Here is a 22,607-nt window from a genome sequence, read left to right on the forward strand (position 1 = left end):
GAGACCTTTAATATGTGATGAAAATTTGGAATTTCATACATAATGTGTTATTTCATATTTTTTTCCCTATAATTATACTAAATGTTGTTACTGTTTATTGCAGGTTTGTAAGTGAGTAATGGACGTTGTATGTCAGCGTTGGTTGAAGAAACTACATTTGGTTTCAATAACATACATAAGCTAACTAAAATAAAATAGGCACAAAAGTGGCACTTTTGTAGCTTTACTTTTTAGTGGGAGATTATTTCACAAGTGTTGCATCATTCCACAAGCCATACTTTTGCCTATTTATGTCTGCATTTGAACAAAGTCTTTGAACATATGAGTGAAATACCATCCTCATCAGACTCAAAAACAGCAGGTGCAAGTTTCCAAACGCATAGTTCAAAGTTATGTTTCTTCTTTTGTGCATTGTAAGATAATGTTTTTTTCTCTGGCAGAAACTTCTTGGGTACTCTATGCTAAAGAATGTTCCGGAAAGGAAAGAAAAGACACAGCAGTAGCAGTTCGCAGAGTAGCGAAATCAGCACTAAAAGTAAGGTGAGCCCAATGTGTATGACAACAGTATGATTTTCAATGAGTATATCTCTGTTCTTTTAGAGGCACTCGCAGCTTATTCACTCTCTGCAAGTCAGTATCTTTTCACTGGGTTGGAAGACATTGACTTCATAAACCAACCACCACTGGAATTCGGTATAAACAATTCAGGTATAGAGACATCACGGTTTGCCATAAACAGAATGCTATAATCTGCATATCGTTTCATATTACCTTGATTTGCTATGAACGTAGACTGATATAAAAGACTGCTCTGATAGAGTCTAAAAGTATCTTAATAGATAGCTGTTGGAAATCATGGGATAAAGTGGACATCCATGCAGTGCACCTCCTATTTACATTCACTTATTTTGACAAGTGGTACTTGAAGGCATATACATGTAAACTCTACAAAGTCTACAATGAATGTATGAATCCTAAACCACTGAACCAAAGACTTTCTATTGCATAAGGCTGATTGTTATCTTTAAATCATAAGTCTTTGCCCCCTTTGCAGTCATTTTAGCCAGTCATCTCAAACCCAGCCAGACCCAACTTTATCAAATCCGACATGGTCCTGAGTATGTTCTAAGTCATCTCATCTTTATTAAGGTTTCCAGACCCTTCCCGAGAGGGCAGCATTGAGCTTCATTTTTGTACAGACTGCATTAATAAGCCAGAGATCCAAACTATTGTTTTACCATTTTGCAATCTAGGTACTATCAGGTAGATTCATCATTGAAAAATCAGCTTGCAAAGGGCCATATTCTGAGAATCTGGCCCTTTGCGAGCGCAATTTTTGCATTTGGGATTCATCATCCCAAATGCAAAAATCGGTAATTACAAATTCGCTAAATTGCGAGGAATTACATTTAAGGAATCTCTATTTGAGATTCCTTAAATGCAATTCATTAACCATTTTTCGGGCCGCTATTTACCGCGAGGTCAAACCTCGTGGTAAATAGCGAAAACTTAGAAAAATGCTTTTAAATGCATTTTTCTAAGTTGCATGTTGCACACACACATGTCCTTTGGACATGTGTGTGCGCAACACCAATGTAAATTACATTTCAGGGGTGCTACAGGGTGTCCTTTGGACACCCCTAGCACCCTTGAAATCGCATCCTTATTTGCGATTAGCAAATTGCTAATCGCAAATAAGGAATAACTCCCTATTCATTCCTATAGGAATGAATGGGGAGTTATTCCTTCACAATTTGCTAATCGCAAATAAGGAATGTGTAGGAATCGCAATTTATTTAGCGATTCCTACATGAATCCCGTTTTGCAAGTCCTTAATAGCGATTCCTTAATAATCGCTATTAAGGACTCGCAAAACGGGACTTTGATGAATCTAGGGGTATGAGTTCACTGTCTGGTAGAGTGAAGGTAACAAAGAAAACCTTTTATTTTTCAAAATAAAAGCTAATGTGTCTGTTTCAGCTTTGGTGGAATAGTAGTAACTGCTTGAATTGCAGCAGTTACAATCAAAATAATTGGGCCAACTAATAGACTACAGTGTTAAATAAAATTGATATATACTCGTGAAGACCAGAAGCCTTGCATATAAGCATTCTATCAGTGCAACCATTTAAAATAAAAATATAATTTTTTTTTAAACAAAATGATGAGTAGGATATTTTTTGACAAGTTTCCAAAATTGTATCTGAGTATGCATAAAAGGGCATTGCAGAAAAGATCAATAAAAAGGAGAGCGTGGCAGGCACCAGCATGATGAAGACAAACTAGTGGAGAGCTCCCAATCTGACCTGCAAAAAAAACCCTGTTATATGCGCTTCTAACTGTGCTCACTCCTTGGTAATCAATGGTGCTAACCCCATGGACCAAGAACACTGAAGCAGAACTTGCGTTCTCCACACTCCGAGGAAGAACCTTAATATAATGTGGAGAAGCAATACCATGTTGCAGAAATCTTGGCCCTATCGAGTCCATAAAGAGAGGCCTACAAGACAGTGACTGCCATCGAGAAGCAAGCTGTGCTGCTACTGACAATTCTCCGAAGGGATATGGCAAATTGGTAGACCAGCACATCAAATGGCGCTGAGAAACGAGGTGAGCGATGCTGATCTCCCATAGTGCAAAACCTCATAAACTCTTCACAATACTCCTAAGGACGGTGGCCTACCACAATGCACCACCACAAGGCTCCTAGCACAGAATGCCCAAGTGCAAATGTAATCTCTATATACCCAGCACACACGATCCGCACAGGGACAGGGAAAAAACCGCAAGGCAAAACCTAAAAGCAGTGCACAGAACTTAAAGGAAAAGTAGCAACTGGAAAGTGCAACTCTAGAAACATAGCATGCATAAGAACCCGACAATATCAATGGCACAAAACTTTGACAACCCATTCATAAGTTGACCTATGAAGCGAGCAGGCACTCCAAAAATACAAAGGGACCAAAAAAACTGGACTCATAAAACTCCCCACTAGCCTGCAATACACAAAAACAAGCATTTGCAATGCAATAGGTTTGAGCTATTGACATTGCAAATAACAATGCCTTTTATTTTTGTTTTTGTTTTTAAAATATAAATAAAAGGAATTATCATTTACAATGCCAATAGCTTAAACTTGTGTAAATGCGAGACCTATTGCATTGCAAATGGTTGTTACACCTACCGTCCTGAATTTGCACCCATGCCAGTTGCTCACCCTAGCTTTGGAAGCTTGAGGGGCACACTGGGTAGTAGTCTTGGTAAGTTAGCAAAAAATAAGTCGACCATTTTAGCTGCTCAGGAGTAATTTATAAAAGTTTGGCCCAAGGACTTGTAACCTGGGAGCCTGGTGAGCTAAAAATTCCCCAATTGCAAAAAAAGTTTTGCATGAAAACACACTCGAGATGCGGACATTAATGACTGCCCTGAGCCTGCGTGTGCCAGGGTAGAAACAAATTATGAGAAATTGACATCACCAGCCAATACACCGCGCGCCCTTTCATTTATGCTATTTTGGGGTCGGGCTAACAAATTACAGCAGTCACTCCAATGACTCGTCACGTTGCCAACCCCGGCACTCTACCAAGCGTATAATTTACAATCTCCAAAAAGAGCCAGGTAGATTTTAATGAAATACACTGTCACCTTTAAACTTCACAGTGTCAAATGTTTATACTGCTCACAGTGAATCCTGTCGAAACACACAAAACCGTTCCACCGTGGATGCAAATTTGAATGTATTGCTTTGTACACGCTGTGAACGCCAGTCATCACTAGAACGTATGGGACAATCTATAAGTGGGTTAATAAATAACGTCTGTTCATGTTTCAAAACATTCCAAAGCCCGGTTTAAACATTAGCGCTGTTATGCCACATCACTGAGACTGCGTGCTATAAATTACTAATATCAAGTACCATTTAAATAAATACTTCAAGTGTTTTCCTACATTGGAAGGATTTCTACGTTGAACAATGAATTGTCTAGACAATAAGCTTTTCCATGTATTATATTCGTTACAACGACCTGTTGATATGTTTTCCCGCTGTGGTGCTCCTCTGGCCTAGTTTTCACAAAATATAATAAAAGTTTAATGATTCGATAAATAGAGATGCAAAAGGCGCCTGATCCCTGAAACTCCCTCAAATGCCTGTGCGCATTGCACAGCTGCAGTCATTTCCTGGCTCCGCACAGTGGGTTAAAACATGAAGGTAAGAAGAAATACACGAGTGTTTCCTATCTTATGCAACCTTAAGGTTTCCACATGGAAAGTTAATTTTTTCTCACTCATGCACTTCCCTGTAAACTCTTTAATGACGCGCTTTCCTCGACGCTCCTCGGTCACCGTACGGGAGGCGAAGAAGCTCAACATTATTGCATGGGTTGCTTTTTGGCCTTCAGCAAAGGTTTTTAAATGCTTATTATAGTTCAAGGGTGTGGCCTGCAGGGCACAGCCGTGCCATGTAGATAGCCGGGCACAAGCGGTCACCACACGGCGCGCGTGGCCCTGTCCCTGAAAGGCTTGTCCATAGCCAGATGGCGTTATCTGGTCACGGTTGTGGCTCACACCGAGCCAGAGAGAGCTATCCGCTGGCCAGCAAGAATTAACGTGCCAAGAGGGGGTTAATGGCCCCCTACCCCGCTTTCGCACCCACCCTCTGTCCTCGTGTTACTGAACTTCCAGAGCCCGGCTTTAGAGTCAACCCTTTCCCAGCCAAACCATCCAATGGGAAGGGTGGGGGCCGGTGCTGTCAGTCAGCTGCTAGCCCGGTGCTCTTCTCCCGGGCAAAGGGGTGTGAAGGCCGACTTCACATGCACTGCTGCAGTGTGCCATCGATCCTCGCTCCCGAGGCAATACTCCTTGGGAGTGAACTTTTGAAAAAAGTGATGCAGCTTTTCTCAACCTAGTTGCATATTCAAGACACATGAACTGCAAACAATGAGGCAGTCAGTGCTTTGTTTTGAAATGAAAGCAACCACTGCAAGGGGTCGTCACATGGTCAGCGCTCGGACACCCATTGATTGCTGGTCTTATGCGGCCATAGCTTTGCATCAAGGTTCACCCAGGGTCTGTGGACATTACTGTCACCTTATTTGTTGTCCTGTCTGTATGTGCGAGAATGATAATAAAACCAGCGCAGTGCTTGTGAAACGGGCGCCGCGCTGGTAAAGTATGTTCAGTTATTTATTTTTTTTAAATACAGTTTGACAAGCTACAAAAGGCTCGGGAGGGAGAACAGAGAAAGTGGGATGCAGCAGCTGGGAAAAGTTACGAGAATGAAAGTAAAACCAGAGCTGTGCTCGTAAAACGCGCGCTGCACTGGTAAAGTATGTTCACAGTTATTTAAATTAAAAAAATACAGTTTGATGAGCTGCGAAAGGCGTGGCTCGGCAGGAAGGGACAGCAGAGAAAGTGGGATGCAGCAGCTGGGAAAAGACACGAGAATGAAAGTAAAACCAGAGCTGTGCTTGTAAAACGGGTGCTGCGCTGGTAAAGTATGTTTACAGTTATTTAACACCTTGGCTGCTTGAGATATTCCTCTCCGGTGCTGGGCCCTAATAGAAATGGGTGTGGTCATGACAAGCTCAGCTCGTCATGAGCACACAAGCACTGTGCCTCATGACGAGCTGAGCTCGTCCTGAGCAACGAAGGGGTTAAATAAAAAAATACAGTTTGATGAGCTGCGAAAGGCGTGGCTCGGGAGGAGGGGGAGCAGAGAAAGTGGGATGCAGCAGCAGGGAAAAGACACGAGAATGAAAGTAAAACCAGAGGTGTGCTCGTAAAACGGGCGCCGCGCTGGTAAAGTATGTTCACAGTTATTTAAACAAGTGCAAGCGGATGAAAACTGTAGCTAGGCACCGCAGCTTCTGGACTACACAGAAGTTACTATCGAACCAACAGCCAACAGAAAGCAAGATAAGAACAGCAATGCCACAGTTCAACGAATCGCAAGCGGTATGACAAATTACACAGAGTTTCACCCAACATACAGATTATTTTGTCTCGCTGAGACAGCGCATGCGCTGCCAAGACGAGACCTAATAAGACAAAGATGCTACCCGAAGAGAAGGATTCCTAACCACGCACAATATAAGTCCTTTTTTCGTGTCTGACCTTTCTCTGAAAAAGCTAACCAAAATTATTACAGACCAAATTGTCTCTGTGAAAAAGGAAATGCAATCCACCCTAGATACCTTGGCAAAAGACATTAATTCCATTGAAGCTAGGTTGAGTGCCAATGAAGAATCAATTGCGCAAATTTAAAATCACCTGAAAGAAAGCAGCCCTCGCTGTGGGCAACTACAAAACAATTGGAGGAGCTGAAAAGAAGATCTGGAAGGTAGATCAAAGAAATATAATATACAAATCTGCGATGATGGAGAACATATGGAAGGCTCGAATATAGAGAAGTTCTACTCAGGCCTATTTACAAAAATCCGGTGAATGGAGCATAACACTGCCATCATAATACTGAGAGCTCATAAAATGGACCCTGACAAAGGTGATCCTGGTGAACACCCTACAGACATTCTAGCTAAAGTAGTCTCATCTGACATGAAAAACAGGCCGTAGTGTTTGGTGAATGCACTGTGCAACTCTACAAAGACATATCCCCGCAACTTTAGCATGGAGAAAAGCCCTAAGTGAAATCACTTTCGAACTAAGAAACAGCCTACCCCTTTGCGTTGATCGGCTAAATAAATGGAACAATTAAAGCAATCCGACTGATTGAAGAAGGAAGTACTGCCTTCTGCGCAATGCCTAATGATTCTGGAACATCAAGCCCACAGCCAAGCAGGGAGGAGTAGGTGAGGAAAATCAACCTAATAATCAAAGAAGGGAAGCATGTAGAAACAGCAGAAAAATGAAAGGGTGTGTAAAGTGTACACTTATTGCTGCCAGAAGAGTCTTCAGCTTTTTAAGTGCCAGGAGAACTGCCACGGAATGCAGAGGAAGATGTAGGACGTGCAAAGTGTAACGGGTATCGAACATTTGCCATTAATATAATGTCTCCCTTACATGAAAAGTTCTAATTGTCAATAGAAATGATACTGATTCTATTATTTTTAGACATGTTCAACTATTGTCGTCGCGTAGTAGGGGCTAGGGAAGAGTGGGATACCATGTCAGTACAGTAGTAGCATACATAAATGTTAGGTACCTTAGGGCCAGATACCCAGGGCCACTGGAATTATGCAGCAGGGGAAGGCCAAATTATGCAGCAAGGTTGCGTAAACTATGCTGCAAAAACAGGCAAATTATGCAGCAGAATTAGTCACTTTTTTGGATGGTATTACTTCATTACTTTGTTCTTTTTACACTTCTAAACACTGCCAGGGCTTTGGGTGAACCTCATTAGTAACAGTTTAACACCCAAATATAGTAAAAACCAAAGGAATGTGACCAGTCAACCTTCCACTACACAGTAACCTGTGTTGCTGCATTTTTAGTAACCTTCGAACCGTTTGAGCTAAAAACAAACACATTTTTTTGTTAAAATCTGTATATTATACAGCAGATGATGGATTATGTGGCAAATGCGGCAAAGCTATAGTTACGTGAAAATCGCTGCAGAAGCACACTCGTATAATTCCAGTGGCCCTGCAGATATCCTAGCAATATCATTAGATAGACCAGATCCATTATGTAGTAAATGGTTAGAATAATGATATGTAGTGCTTAATTTAAGCCGGTGGTTGCCGGTGAAGCCCATTTGCACTTATTGTTTTGCATCCGCTATTTACTGAGAACAAGAGAGGGACAACACACACAGATGGGAAAGAAAGAGGAAGAGAACAGGGGTGTGGAATTTAATAAAATATCTACTTGTCCATGGGACAGGTAGCTTCATAAATCTACTTGTCCTGTACAAAATCCACTTGTCCCTTTGGTGCCATCATGTAGTGCACTGTCTAATAATGGCAGCACTCATAGAAGAACTCTGATAAAAGCCTCTCTGGTTATGTCAGGCTCATAGTATAGAAGGATTTGAATACTAGTGATTTCCTTATTTTGCCTCTTTTCTGCAGATCTTCCCATTAATCCTTTCATTCACCCACTGTTATCTAGCATTTCAGCTTTACATTGGCTTCCATTCATTCTTTCATCAGCCTTTCTTCTGTTTGTCTATCCATCCATCCATCCACCCATCCATATCCAAATCTACCCATCCATCCCCAAGCATATCCATCCACCCATCTGTCCATCCTTTCGCTCACCCATTCTTCCGCTCATCCATCAATTTACCCTTTCTCTCTTCCATCCTTCCACTCATCCATCAATTTACCCTTTCACTCATCCATCCTAAGCTCCGTACACTGCTCTGGATGTGGGTTCTCTCTCTCTCTCCTTCCACATCTAAACTAAATACGAGCGTTGTAGATCCTGCACTGACCTCCCATATTAAGAAAAATGCGATCAAACTCTCGGATTTTACCTTTTTTAGCCTTAATTGCAGATCACTCCCAAGGCATAAAAGAGACATTTATGATCTGCTCTCTGTCTCCCAACCAGCTGCTATCTTCCTCACTGAGACATGGCTAAGCGATAGTTCCGGCCCGGATATCGCGACTGCTCTCCCCCCGAACTATACTTACCTTGGTAGAAACCGTATTGGCAAGGAAGGAGGAGGTATAGCAATTATCTTTAAAACCAACTACAAATGCATACAGGAGGACCTTGATTTCCAGGGTTGTGAGGCCGGTCTTTTTAAACTTTTGCTCTCACCAAATTTCACTATTTCAGGAACTTTAATTTATCGCCCCCCAGGACCAGCCAGTGCTTGGGCCGCCTCACTCCATGATCGCATTGCACCGCTTTTACTTCAACCTACCAACTTTTTGATTGTGGGTGATTTTAACATACACCTTAACGATACCTCCTGCCCCACTAGCGCCAATCTCATTGCTAATCTATCTGCTTTGAACGTCACTCTACCAACAACTCCGGCACCACGCATAAATCAGGCAACTTACAAGATCCTATTTTTTCTAACTTCACCACCGTCTTTTGTAAACCTGCTACCCCCATTCTTTGGTCCGATCATTTCCTGGTCGAATTCCAAATTAAATCTGAGAAACATTGAAAGATTCACTCATTCCCACCAGGGTCTAGGTGTGGCAGAAACTGGAAAAACCTGGATATAAATAAACTTAACCTTTTTCTTGAAAACACCAGACCGGTAGCCTCCATTAAAACCCTTGATGATGATGCTTCATCCATCATTGGCTTAGCGTATCTATTGACGCATATCTACCCCCATCTACAAAGAAACACAATCACCACTACCCTCCCGCCCGTGGTTCTCTGAAGCACTCAAACAAGAAAAAACAAAATGCAAAAAACTTAGAGATACGCTGGCGCAAATACTACGATCCTAGAATCAAATTATTGTACAAATCGTCCCTCAGCAAATATCACTTACTATGTAACAAAGCTCGGGCAGAGCACGCTAACCTAACCGTTTTACGTGCACAAAACTGCCCCAAAGCATTTTTTGAAAGTTGTCAAAGAACTCTCAGGTGCCTCCTGTCAGCCAAAACCCCCTTGCCTGGACTCTAAACAATGCGATGGTCTTGCTGATTTCTTCGTGGACAAAATTGAATATCTATGCGGATTTTGAAAAACAGACGCCTATGATAACAAATTCACAAGCCGACAATTTCCCTAACCAACATTCCCCTCACGAAATCACTCTAGCCAACAACGGCATCGGCTTAGACAAGTGGACTCTACTTAACATCACTATTATTTCGCAATATCCTTAGCAGTAATAAATCAGGGTCCCCTAATGATCCCCTTCCCCCCTCGGTCCTTCAAACTCTGAACTATCCCATACTTCATCTAGTTATGGAATTACTTAATACTTCTTTACTCGAAGCCAAGGTCCCTGCAGCATGGAAACACGCCATGGTTGTACCCCTGTTGAAAAAAGCCAATTCCGACCCAGAGGTACTATCACATTTCCGCCCCATCTCCCTTCTCCCAATCTTTTAGAAAATTCTGGAGAAACACAGCAATGTCCAGCTTACCAATTTTACGGAGACTCAAAATTCCCTTCACACCTCCCAGTCCGGTTTCAGGTCAGGTTTTTCCACGCAATCAACTCTGCTGGGTGTCACCGAAAATATTCGGCAACAGGTCGACAAAGGAGAAACTGTGGCGCTTATTTTACTTGATCTAAGTGCCGCGTTTGACACTGTGTCCCATACTATCCTCCTAAACACCCTCCACTCCTGTGGTATCACCGGCCTAGCACTCAAATGGATATCCAGCTTCCTATCGAACAGGACTTTTCAAGTCTTTTCCCCTACTGCCTACTCCAAAACTCATGTATCTCAGTATGGAGTCCCTCAAGGCCTAGCCTTCATCCTTTTCCTTCTGCTTTCTCTAGCGCCGGGAAACCTTCGGGTAGCTGAGCGCTGTACAAAAGTAAATAATAATAATAATATAATCCTTTCGCTTACTGATCCATCCACCCTGCAACCCATCTATCTTTTCACCCTTTTCTTCATCAACACGTCCATCGTTCATCCACCATTCCTGTCACTCATCCATCCTTTCACTCATTCATTCATCTAGCAAGCCACACTTACACTCATACACTCATTCATCTATCCACACTTTCACCCACACATCCATCCTTTCGCTCACCCTTACATGTTAATTATGGGCCTTTGTCTGCCGAGCTGCAGACAGAAGATGCTCATCAAGAGCTCCGCCCCTGCTGTCGCTGCTAAAGTGAGTGGTTCACGACACCCTTGGGGCCAAACCTATCCTTCCAGCTCCAAATCTATCATTCAAACTCATCCATCCCTCCTTCCTTCCACTCATCCATCCATCCACCCTTTCAATCATCCATCCACTTTCTCCCCCTCCATCCACCCTTTCTCTCATATCCATCCACTCTATCACTCATCCCTCCATTAATCCACCCTTTTGCTCTTCCTTCTTTCACCTCATCCATCCTCCTTTTCACTCATATCCATCCACCCATTCACTCATCCCTCCATCCACCGTTTCACTTAACTATTCACCCATCTATCCATCCTTCCATCCATCAATCTATCCATTCTTCCACCCATCTATCCATCCTTCCATCCAGCCATCCTTCCACCCAGTCATCCATCCATCCAGTCATCCATCCATCCATCCTCCCACTCCATCAGCCATTCATGCACTTTTTCTCATTCATCAATCCACCCTTTTATTCAACCATCGATCCTTTCACTCATTCATCCACTTTCACCCATCCATTCTTTCATTCACCCATTCAGTCATCCATCCATTCTTTTACTCATCCATCTTCACATCCATCCTTAGGTCAATCCTTTCACTCATCCATCCATCAGTTCATGCCCCCTTGCACTCATCTATCCATTCTTTCACTTATCCATCCTTACATCCATCCTTTCACTCATTCATCCATGTATATATCCATCCACCCTTTCATGTAAATTATAAACCTTTGTCTGGACCTGCAGAAAGAAGAGGCCTATTAGGAGCTCCACAGCTTCTGCTACAGCTCCTTGTTCAGATGCCCCTGGTGTACGCACAAAGTGAGACGAGAAGCCCAGTGCAAGGAGAGAAATGAGGGTGCGCCTTAGGGTTGCATGAATTCCCCATGGGGAAACTAATTAACTTTAATGTAAGTCCTGGAAGTAAGATATGAGAGGCCAAGGCGAGCGGGTCAGGGCAGTCAGAGGGGGGAGCAGAGAGAGGTGGGGTTAGCAAGTATAGGCACCGAGTGAAACCTAAGGTGTACAGGCAAAGCAAAGCGCAAAGGAGGTTTGGGCAGGGGCTGCATGAGAATGGAAAGCATGGGTTTTACTGTAGGGCCCCGAAGGCGAGGGTGAGGAGGGATCTTGGGGCCGATTTGAGGCTCAAGGGTGAAGCACAGAATAAAAGGCAGGGGGTCACAGGGTTGAAGGCAGAGCAGCAGCTGAGAGGCCCTTAAGGCAGCCTCTTACATTCCGTTGATTTGAGTGTTCTGGAGCTGTGTCTTGTGCTCGAAGAAAATGAAAGGACCAGAGGAGGGCCTGGAAGCCACACAAGAGCCTTGGGGAGAAAGCAAAAAGACTCTTAGCTGACAGTGCTGTGGATGTTTTATATAGAGCTGCAACTTTGAGCTCAGCTCTCTTGTTGTTCTGCTCTGGGGAAATTAAAGTGTAGGTCCCAGCTTTTGCATTGACCCTTTCACTGCCAATAAACTGCTCAGAGCTCCTTATTAACTGACTGTGACCAAAAGGGTTGAACAACTGTGTATCGGATTACAGTAAGACTGTCTAATTGTCCTTTGGACAAGTTAGAAATTAAAACCTCTTGCCCTTGTAAGAAATCTAGATGTCTCGGGCATCGGGAGATAGGAATTCCACACCCCTGAGAGAAAGATGGCAAAGGGAGAAAACAGAGTAAGACAAAGGGTCATGGAGTGTCTGGTAGAGGATTAAATAGGGATGAGGTGGATTTATGAATATGGAGCCTTGGTATTGGGTACCCGACATTTACGAGCACCGGCAATGGGCTTCTTAACAGAACTACGGGCAGGGACATGCAAACTTCTACAAATAAAGCACCGATAGAATGGAATGTATGGGTATCAACATGTCTACTAAAAGACATACAATTTGGATGGCAGATATAAGGGAAATTCTAATGATAGTTTGCTTTTTAAGGACCTACTCTTTTTTCAAAGAAAACAAGACTAATGACACAGACTCTGCCCCAAACATATCTTTATGGCAACTAAAGATACCAAAACAAGCCAGGGTTGTAATGATAGCAATGTATATTACATAAACATCTGCATGTAGAAATATCTTATAAAATAACAGACATAAAAAAAAGGAAACTCTATACTGATAAGGGGTAACCTGGGAGACTGGAACATGGTGGGTTCATATGGAACATGGTGGGTTCATATGCACTCAACTTTAATCAAGAAAATCATTGGCACGCTATATTAGAATTACTTCAAGGTCAAAGGTACTGGAGAAGCATTCTGAGTTTATGTTTGGGGGATTTATTAAGTGTACATACACAAAAGGTCTCTTGGCGCTACTGGAGGTTGGAAGCCGTCCTGGTTATAATCTAACAGTAGGCTTGGGTAACAGACAAGTTTTCAGTTTTTTCCTGAAACCAATGTAGTCCGGTGTTAGTCTGATATCATTCGGTAGGGAATTCCAGCGTTTGGGGCAGAGTATAGAAAAAATTGAGCCACCCATCCTCTTGCGCTTCAATATAGGGGTTGTCAGCATATTATTTGAAGCTGATCTGACATTCCGTTTAGGAAGGTACAGTGAGATCTTCATGGAAATACATTTAGGGCCCATATTGTGGAGCCCATTGAAAATCATGCAGCCTGTCTTGAACATAGACCGCTGAGTCAATGGCTTAGTATGGCAGTGTGTTGGTTGCTCAAAGATTAATCTGGCCGCTTGGTTCTGAATCGGCTGATGGCCAGCATGATTACTAGCCTCCCTAGTAAAAAATCTCCAGATTTTCATAAAACTCCTTAGTTGATAAATGCACAATGATGTGACCAGGCTGATCTGTTCGTGCATAGATAAGTTGGTGTCAATTTTGACGCCCAGACTCTTGACAGATTTCTTAGGGATATGTGGAGTACATAATGTAGCAGGCCGGTGTCCAATGGTGGAGTCTGTTATTTGAAATGACTATCTCTGTTTAGTCAGAGTTCAGTTTGAGATGGTTATGACTCATCCAGCTTTTAATAAATAGCATGGTATTTCGGAAAAAGGCCTTTGAGTCCTCCGTCTCGTCTTATCGGGAATATCAGCTGCATATCGTCTGCGTAATGATATACCTTGACTCTCCTGCTTTGGAGGGAGTGGATCAGGGGCCAGATAAAATGGTTGAATAGGTGGGGGGAAAGGGACGAGCCATGAGGTACACCGCAGGTAGTATTGACCCTGGCTACATTAAAGGGTTCCAGCCTAATGGACTAGGTGCGGTCCCCCAGGAGTGAAATCATCCAATCCAGGGCCGTGCCTCTCAGGCCTGCCGCTGCCATTCTATTCACTGATATGGGCTGATCCACAGTGTTGAAGGCAGCCAACAGGTCGAGCAGGACCAATGCCTGTGTACACCCCTTGTCTGCTCCTTCCTTCATGTCATCCACTACGCTTAAGTTAACTGATTCAGTGTGATGGCTGGAAACCTGCCTGGTGAGTGTCCAAGAATTTAGTCTCTTCGATGAAGGTGCATAGGAGTTTTGCTACGTGTGCTTCAAATACTTTTGCAGGATATGGGAGGAGCGATATGGGTCTTAATTTACTCATTTGATTAGGATCTACTCCGACTTTCTTTTGAAGCGAGACTAACACTGCCTCTTTGAAAGCACGTGGGACTATACCTTTCTCCAAGTAGAGGTTGAGCAGGGAGGTATCTGGGAATTGTGCAAGAATGTCTTTTTGCATAGTAGAAGGACCGGGGTCTTTGGGGGAGCCAGAATTTACCTTGCTTCTTAATTCTGCAAGTCGATCTAAGGTAATGTTCTGAAAGGTAGAGAGTGTTGCAGAGTTGGTAAATTGCTGATGTGATTTCCAGTCCTGTGCACTAGGAGTGATGGAATTCTGTATAGCCTTAATTTTGTTCACGAAGAAGGCATTCAGATTGTCACATAAGGCCTCGGAATGAGTGATGGCCAGTGTGACACAGTCGAGATTAGAAAGTTCTTTAACTATCTTAAAAATGTCTTTGGATTTATTTTCAGAACTAAGAACTCTGTTCGTATAGAAGGCTTTTTTTGCCTCCAAGATGGATCGGTAAGAGCTATTTCATATGTTTTCCTTAATGCAGGAGAATAGCTTCTCCGCCATTTCCGTTCCGCCTGGCGAGAATTAAGCTTTACCAATTTTAACTCTACGGTACATCATTTACAGGCATATGCATCAAAGTGAATACTGGGAGCAAAGGGGCAGATTCTCAGAATCTGCCCCTTTGCTCCCGGTATTTTTGCATTTGGGATGCATCATCCCAAATGCAAAAATCGCAATTTAAGGAATCTCTAAATTGAGATTCCTTAAATTGCAATTGCATTTAAGGAATCCCAAATTGAGATTCCTTAAATGCAATGCATAAAAGTCAAAAAAATAGCGAATTCGCTAATAGGAGTAGCAAATTACCATGAAGTTGAACTTCATAGTAATTTGCTAAAACTTTGAAAAAAAAACTTTTTTGCATTGTTAAAAGTTTCATGTTGCGCACACACACATGCCCTCAGGGCATGTGTGTGTGCAACATATGTGCAGAGATCAATTTCACGGGTGCAACAGGCGTTATTTTGACAACCTTGCACCCTTGAAATTGCATGAGCAATTTGCGAGTACACCACTGAGGCGGAAGCCGGGGGAACTCTGCGCTCTCTTGTGCTCTGCTAGACATGCTGACATTGTGGTTGTTATTGATATAATAATAACAATCTTTTTCAAAACTTGTATATATTTTAATTGTTAGCTTTTAACCACTAGACCCCACCTTGGTGCGAGATTAGCATCGCCCGAGGCTGATTCCCACCGCATTACACAGCGCCGCCGTTACTAGGCGCTGGTAACTTCATCTAGCCACTTCAGCCACCATCTTGGGCTGGGGAAGGCTGGCGGTCTAGATCATCGTTCCTCCCGCCCTTCCAGGATACTTAAGGGTGTGGCGATCTTCCCCCCGAGGTATTTGTTTATTTCACCCCTGAGGCGGAAGCCGGGGGAACTCTGCGCTCTCTTGTGCTCTGCTGGACATGCTGACATCGTGGTTGTTATTGATATAATAATAACAATCTTTTTCAAAACTTGTATATATTTTAATTGTTAGCTTTTAACCACTAGCCCCCACCTTGGTGCGAGATTAGCATCGCCCGAGGCTGATTCCCACCGCATTACACAGCGCCGCCGTTACTTGGCGCTGGTAACTTCATCTAGCCACTTCAGCCGCCATCTTGGGCTGGGGAAGGCTGGCGGACTAGATCATCGTTCCTCCCTCCCTCCCAGGATACTTAAGGGTGTGGAGATCTTCCCCCCGAGGTATTTGTTTATTTCACCCCTGAGGCGGAAGCCGGGGGAACTCTGCACTCTCTTGTGCTCTGCTAGACATGCTGACATCGTGGTTGTTATTGATATAATAATAACAATCTTTTTCAAAACTTGTATATATTTTAATTGTTAGCTTTTAACCACTAGCCCCCACCTTGGTGCGAGATTATCATCGCCCGAGGCTGATTCCCACCGCATTACACAGCGCCGCCGTTACTAGGTGCTGGTAACTTCATCTAGCCACTTCAGCCGCCATCTTGGGCTGGGGAAGGCTGGCGGTCTAGATCATCGTTCCTCCCACCCTCCTCCCACCTTCCCAACTATGGATATAAACAACAGACCCGCCCGTCCGCGCAGCGGGCGAGCCGGCGGCGCGCCGTAGGCGTGCCAAAGGCAAGCCTGTCTGGGCCCGTCCGGGCCGAGGGCCACCCCCCCTGGTCTTCACCCTCTGCCCCCACGAGGCATTTACACAGCGAATCAGCTCTTGCAATGGCGCCCCCCTTACCATCAGTCCTGCCTTACACTCGACCCACGGCTCCTTGCTGGAAACTCTGCTCAACTTTGTTCATGTTGTAAAACTTCTATACCACTCTATCTGAAACCCTCTCCCAGTAACAAGGATAAATCATTGAAATCTTTTTCGATTGCCCTCACTAATGTCCGCTCGCTCGGTAAACACCGACAGGACATATTTGATTTGATAGAGGATAAAAACCTAGATCTGCTATTCATGACTGAAACCTGAATGGACAACTCTTCTGACCCAGATTTAGTGATTGCAGTTCATAAAGCCTTTTCTACCCATAGATTGGATAGACAGCGTAAAAAAGGCGTCGGGATTGCAATCATCGCACGCGACGCATTCACGGTAAGAACCAACATGATCTCGCTACCCTCCTGTGAAGCCCTACAATTTTCCATTAAGTTGACCCCCTCCTATAACTTTAAAGGGATCCTCCTCTATTGACCACCGGGGTCTAGGATTGGATTCATCTCCGACTTTAGGTCCATTCTGGAAGTGCCAGCCCTTGACAGCTCCCTCACTGTCCTAGGCGACTTTCATTTTCATTTTGATAAACCTGAAGATTCAGACACTGCCGCTTTCTTAGCTGATATGACCACCTTTGGTCTCCCACTGCTGGTTAAATCATCCACTCATGATGGTGGCCATATACTGGATGGCATCTTCACTAATTTAGCAGACCTACATGTTACCCAAATCCTTCCCCTCACCTGGTCAGACCACCATGCCATTTTGGCGTCACTGGCTATTCACGACTCCGGTGCCTCTATGTCACTCCCTAATCCTCGTCAGCCGTACCTGGCGTGGAATGACATTGATAGCTCCAGCTTGGAAACACTCTTGACCAATTCCACTCCTCTCCTATCAGCTGACCCTAACATTGCCACTACACAATTCTACGAGTGGGTGGGCTCTGCGACCACCGATCTGGCCAAGGTTAAACAACAATCTCGCAATAGATCTGCCCCGTCGGCCCCCTGGTATTCGGAGGCATTACGAACACAGAAACAACAGTGCAGGAACAAAGAGAGGCACTGGCGAAAAGACTACTCCGAAGAGGCTAAAACCAAGTATAAAGAAATGGTGGCTAAATACAAAACTCTAATTAGTGAGGCTAAGAAAAAGTATTACTGTGAAAGAATTGAATTAGTAAAAATTCTAATAAAGCACTGTATGAAACCACCAAGCAGCTAGCAGGCTACTCACCCAATTTGACTCCACCCCCCTCCCAATCGCTCTGTGACGCTCTAGCCAATTTCTTTTTCAGTAAAGTTAATGACATCTACCTTGCCTTCGCCAACAATGCTAATACCTTTACTAAGTCATCCGCCTCCCGTACCGGCCCCACTTTTTCTCAGTTTGTAGATGTTTCCAGTTCTCAGATTAAGGACATCGTATCTTCCATCAAATCGGGCTCTGCATTAGATCCATGTCCTCTTAAAGTTTTACTCCCTGTTATTGAAGTGGTCCTCCCTGCCATCACTGCAGTTTGTAACTCCATGTTTAGAACAGGCATTTATCCAGACGCCCTAAAAAAGACCCTCATTAAACCGCTGCTTAAGAAACCAAATCTCGACATGGAAGAACCAAAGAGTTACCGTCCAATTGCTAGCCTCCCAGCTTTGGCGAAAATTGCCGAAAAAGCACTGAACCTTCAACTCTCAGCCTTTATAGAGGAACATCACCTACTTCATGAATCCCAGTTTGGCTTTCGCCAATACCATGGGACGGAGACGGCCTTGATCAAAGCCGCGGACGATATTAGATCCATCCGTGACGCTGGAGGAACAGCAGTCTTAATACTGCTTGACTTATCGGCGGCTTTCGACACGGTCGATCACACCATCTTGATCGACCGTGTCGAAAACATGGGTGTCCAACAAAATGCCAAGAAACTCCTGGCCTCCTTTCTGGCGGATAGGACGCAGGTGGTTACTATGGGATCTTTTCACTCATCCACCTTGTCGCTGCCATGTGGAGTCCCTCAAGGCTCATCCCTTAGTCCGACACTATTTAACATTTATATGTCGACCTTGCCAATGTCATTCAGGCTCATGGGATGAGCCTTACCTCCTATGCAGACGACACTCAGTTGGTCCTCGCCATCAGGAATGATGGCCATAAAATAGCAAATGACTTCAATCTGGGCATGCTGGCCATAGGGAATTGGATGGCCTCCAATTGTCTGAAATTAAATTCCGACAAGTCGGAAGTAGTCATATTCGGACATCTGATCCCGGAATGGTCCTCCCTTTGGTGGCCGCTATCACTGGGTCCTCCCCCTGAACCTGTCAGCAAGGTGAGGAATTTGGGAGTTATGTTCGACGACCGCCTCACTTTCCTCCCTCATGCCAATCAGGTCACCTCCTCCGCCTTTCACAAACTGAGACTTATCAAAAAAATTCTTCCCTTCCATCCTGATACAGCTGGCAAAACCTTGGTTACCTCTCTGGTACTGTCTACCCTGGATTATTGCAATGCACTGTTTCTAAACGCACAAGAAAGAGTACTAAACAAAATGCAAATTATCCAAAATGCAGCCGCCTGGGAAGAATCCCCAAAACATCAATCTGCGTCAGAAACCATCAGAGACTTACACTGGCTTCCCATTAGAAACAGAATAAAATTCAAAACTCTCTGTATAGTTTATAAGGCCTTGCTCAACCTGGGACCAGCCTTTCTCACTCAAAATCTCACCCCTTACTGTCCCCCCAGATCATTACGATCTTCTAATCTACATGATCTTGTGGTACCTCGTACCAAATCTGTTTCATGGGGAGACAGAAGATTTCTTGTGTTAGCGCCCAAACTATGGAACACCCTGCCGCACTCTATTAAAACAAGCCCCTCACTCTGGTCTTTTCGTAAACAACTCAAGACCGTGGCTTTTTTAATCAGTAAACTCAGTCTCCTCCTCTCTGGTTAAATACTGCCGATATCTTAGCGCCGAGGTGCCCTCGGGCCTTCGTTTGCGCTCTATAAATGCTGTTAATAAATAAATAAATAAATAAATACTGGTACTCGCAAATTGCTCATGCAATCTCCAATTTATTCCTATGGGCCTGAAGGCCCATAGGAATGAATGGGACAGCATTCCTTAATTGCGACTAGCAATTTGCGAGTAGCAATTAAGGAATGTTTAGGAATCGCTATTTTTAATAGCGATTCCTACATGCATAGGCTTTTGCTATTCCTAAATAGCGATTCCTTAAAAATCGCTATTTAGGAATAGCAAAAGGCTACGTTGATGCATCTGCCAGTTGGAGACCTCGTGCCGCCTCATACTTCTCTCTTTCCTTTGTAGAGGGGCATGAATCTCACTTGCTCTTAATTGCCAGTTGTTGATAGCTGTCTCCAACTCGTCAACATTATTTGTTCTAGGCGAAAGTGAGGATTTCAGTTTTTTTTTTTTTAAATCTATCAATTCTGGAGCACTCACACATTACTAACACAGACAAATAGAAAACATTTTCCTGCTTGCGATCTTCAATCACGTACCCATGAAATCGGTCCTGGTGTGGTGCAACCATCGCAAATGTGAGGGTGCATGAAGTTTGACTCATTCATATTGGCAGGGGAGGTCTAATTATACACAAGAGATGACTAAATTATACAGAAACAAAATACAAATTATGCAGCATTATAACGTGGCACAACTTTGATAGTATTACTTAATTTTTTCATATAAACAAGTTAACACTGTCTAGGCAAAGGTTTGACCTCACTAGTTCCTGATTACCACTCAAATAGAGTAATAAGCAACTTAAAAGTCACCATTCAATATTTACCTAGGGCTGTCCATTGCTCGGCAACACTTGTTGCTGTCTTTTTAGTAACTCCTGATTCTTTTGAGCTAGAAATAATTTTTGAGGTAAACTCTACTGAAGATGGTGAATTATGTGGAAAATTCGACTAGTCCATCGTTATGCAAAAAACCCTGAGGCTGCAGACTCTCCTGATTCCACTGGCCCTGCCTATACTCCAAGACAAAATCCATGAATAAGAAATGAGGGACAAGATAGAGGATTATTTTACAATAAATGTGGATTTAGATACATGGCTGGCAAAATCCAGGGGCATGTTTAAGGCTGGAAGTAATAAAGACAAGGCGCTCTCAATTAGACAACACCAAGGATATATGTGTTCACTAACAAAACACATTTTTGGGGGGGTTTAAAAGCCATAGAATAACAATAATGGTAATAGAAAACACTACTAAGAGAAATGTCTATAATCAGAATTCAATCTGACTTAGTAGTACAGAAAAATCTGAGTAAGCCCTACTGCAAATGAAGCAAAAGCTTTATGAAGAAAGTAATAAAGCTGACTGAAGTCTTGCTGCGAGGCTAAGATGGAAGGAAGCTAACTTTGGTATACCCAATATTAAATTTCCAGATAGGTCTTCAACTAAGACTGAAGTAGGAAAACAACTCATTTTTATACTATCATACCAAACTATGTCTAGGCCAGTGCCCACAACAACAAAAAATCTCCAAATCTTTACAGATTATACATCAACCCACATCACCATTTAACACAAAGAACATTAAACACAAAGAAAATGATTTAGAACAAGAAATTACAATAGAGGAAGTAGAAAAAGTCATTAAAAATCTAGCAGCAAAACCCTAGGGTCCGATGGCCTTATAAATGCCTTTTATAGAAAGTTTACCTCGCTGGTGGCCCATCATTCAACTGAGGTGTTCGACTCATTCTAGAAATCAGGTAAAGTAACCTATAATATGAGTGAAGCAGATATTGTATTAATCCACAGGACAGGCAAGCCAAAACTAAAGAAAAATGTGCCTCATGCTGCCTCACTTCTTTACCTGATGCAGGTTTAAATATTTTTATGAAGATTCTTGCAAACAAACGTGAGGGATTTGAGCCCATCCTAATAGACCTGGATCGGTTGGGCTTTAGCTGCGGCTGCCAAACCTTTTGATAACATATGCAGACTCTTGCACTTAATAGAAATAACATAATCCCTGCCAGTAGGATTCGTGAATCTCCATGAATATATCAGGCCACCAACTTGCATCATACTTAGAAATTAGATAATCCCAGTAGACGTACATGCAGTAATGTTAATTCCACAGTACAGATTCTTTCCTTTTGGCTTTATAGGTGCTTCCCTCTCACAACTGCAAAAAACTATTGTTTCTTCAAACTCAATAACTTTTTTTCTTCAGAACTTTCAGTGTGACCTCTGGAGATGCTTGATTTTAATCTTGTTGGCAATAGATGGGTAGGGGTTACATGCTAGAGGATCTCTTTCAGAAACAATTAGGCACACAATACATTTGTTATTTTTGAAAAAGCTTTACAATTGTGGCTGCAAATTATGTCCATTAAGTGGGATTTAAAAATATATACTTTTGGCAGATGTTATTCAAACTATTCTGGATTGCCCCAGTAGTTGTCAGTTTGCTATGTAGAACTTTGATAATGGAACACAGCTCTTTCTCTTGATCTGACTTTCTTACTCATAGAGTAGACAGTATTTAAATGTAAAACAATTGTGCAGGATAATTGGGTATTTTGCTGGTGACCATTCAATGTGTGCTCTACTATCTATTATCTCAGTATTGTACCTAACTTTATAGATTAACAAACCCATTTTTAGGGCACAGAATAATCAGGAACCACTCATCCTTGTCAATGGGTTTATTGGGTTAAACAAAATGGTGCTGTTTGTAGTTTTTATTTCATTCTAATAGTTCTCAAACTAAATTGGTTGAAATATCCTTAGGGATCATAGTTGTATGTATTTTAGGTGCACAGAAATGTCTTAATTGTTTCTCATTCTAAATCATTTTGTATTTTAATTTCTAATGTAGTCTGTGGACTCCAGTCTTGGGGGCCTTTCCAGATCCAGCACTGTGGCTAGCCTAGACACAGACTCCACTAAAAGTTCAGGTAAGTAACTTTACCACAATTTGGTTTTCATAATGTATCATTGTTCCTTTTGTTTAAAATACAGTTGAACGAATATGCACATTGGTGATGTGGAGCAAACATTTTGCCTGTTTTGTATC

At 42.9% G+C, this 22,607-nt stretch overlaps 1 protein-coding gene across 1 annotated transcript in view; it reads left to right on the forward strand.

Moving 5' to 3' along the window:
• The window catches only part of ITGB1BP1 (integrin subunit beta 1 binding protein 1), a 327,961-nt gene that overhangs the window by 60,586 nt on the left and 244,768 nt on the right, over window positions 1-22,607 (forward strand). The window contains exons 2-3 of the mRNA XM_086926363.1: window positions 441-540; window positions 22,410-22,488. Coding sequence (XP_086782489.1) covers window positions 469-540; window positions 22,410-22,488 — 151 coding nt within the window. The 5' untranslated portion in view covers window positions 441-468. The remainder of the gene's footprint in view (window positions 1-440; window positions 541-22,409; window positions 22,489-22,607) is intronic.

Source organism: Lissotriton vulgaris, chromosome 6 (genome assembly GCF_964263255.1).
Source record: "Lissotriton vulgaris chromosome 6, aLisVul1.2, whole genome shotgun sequence".
NCBI classification, from domain to species: domain Eukaryota; kingdom Metazoa; phylum Chordata; class Amphibia; order Caudata; family Salamandridae; genus Lissotriton; species Lissotriton vulgaris.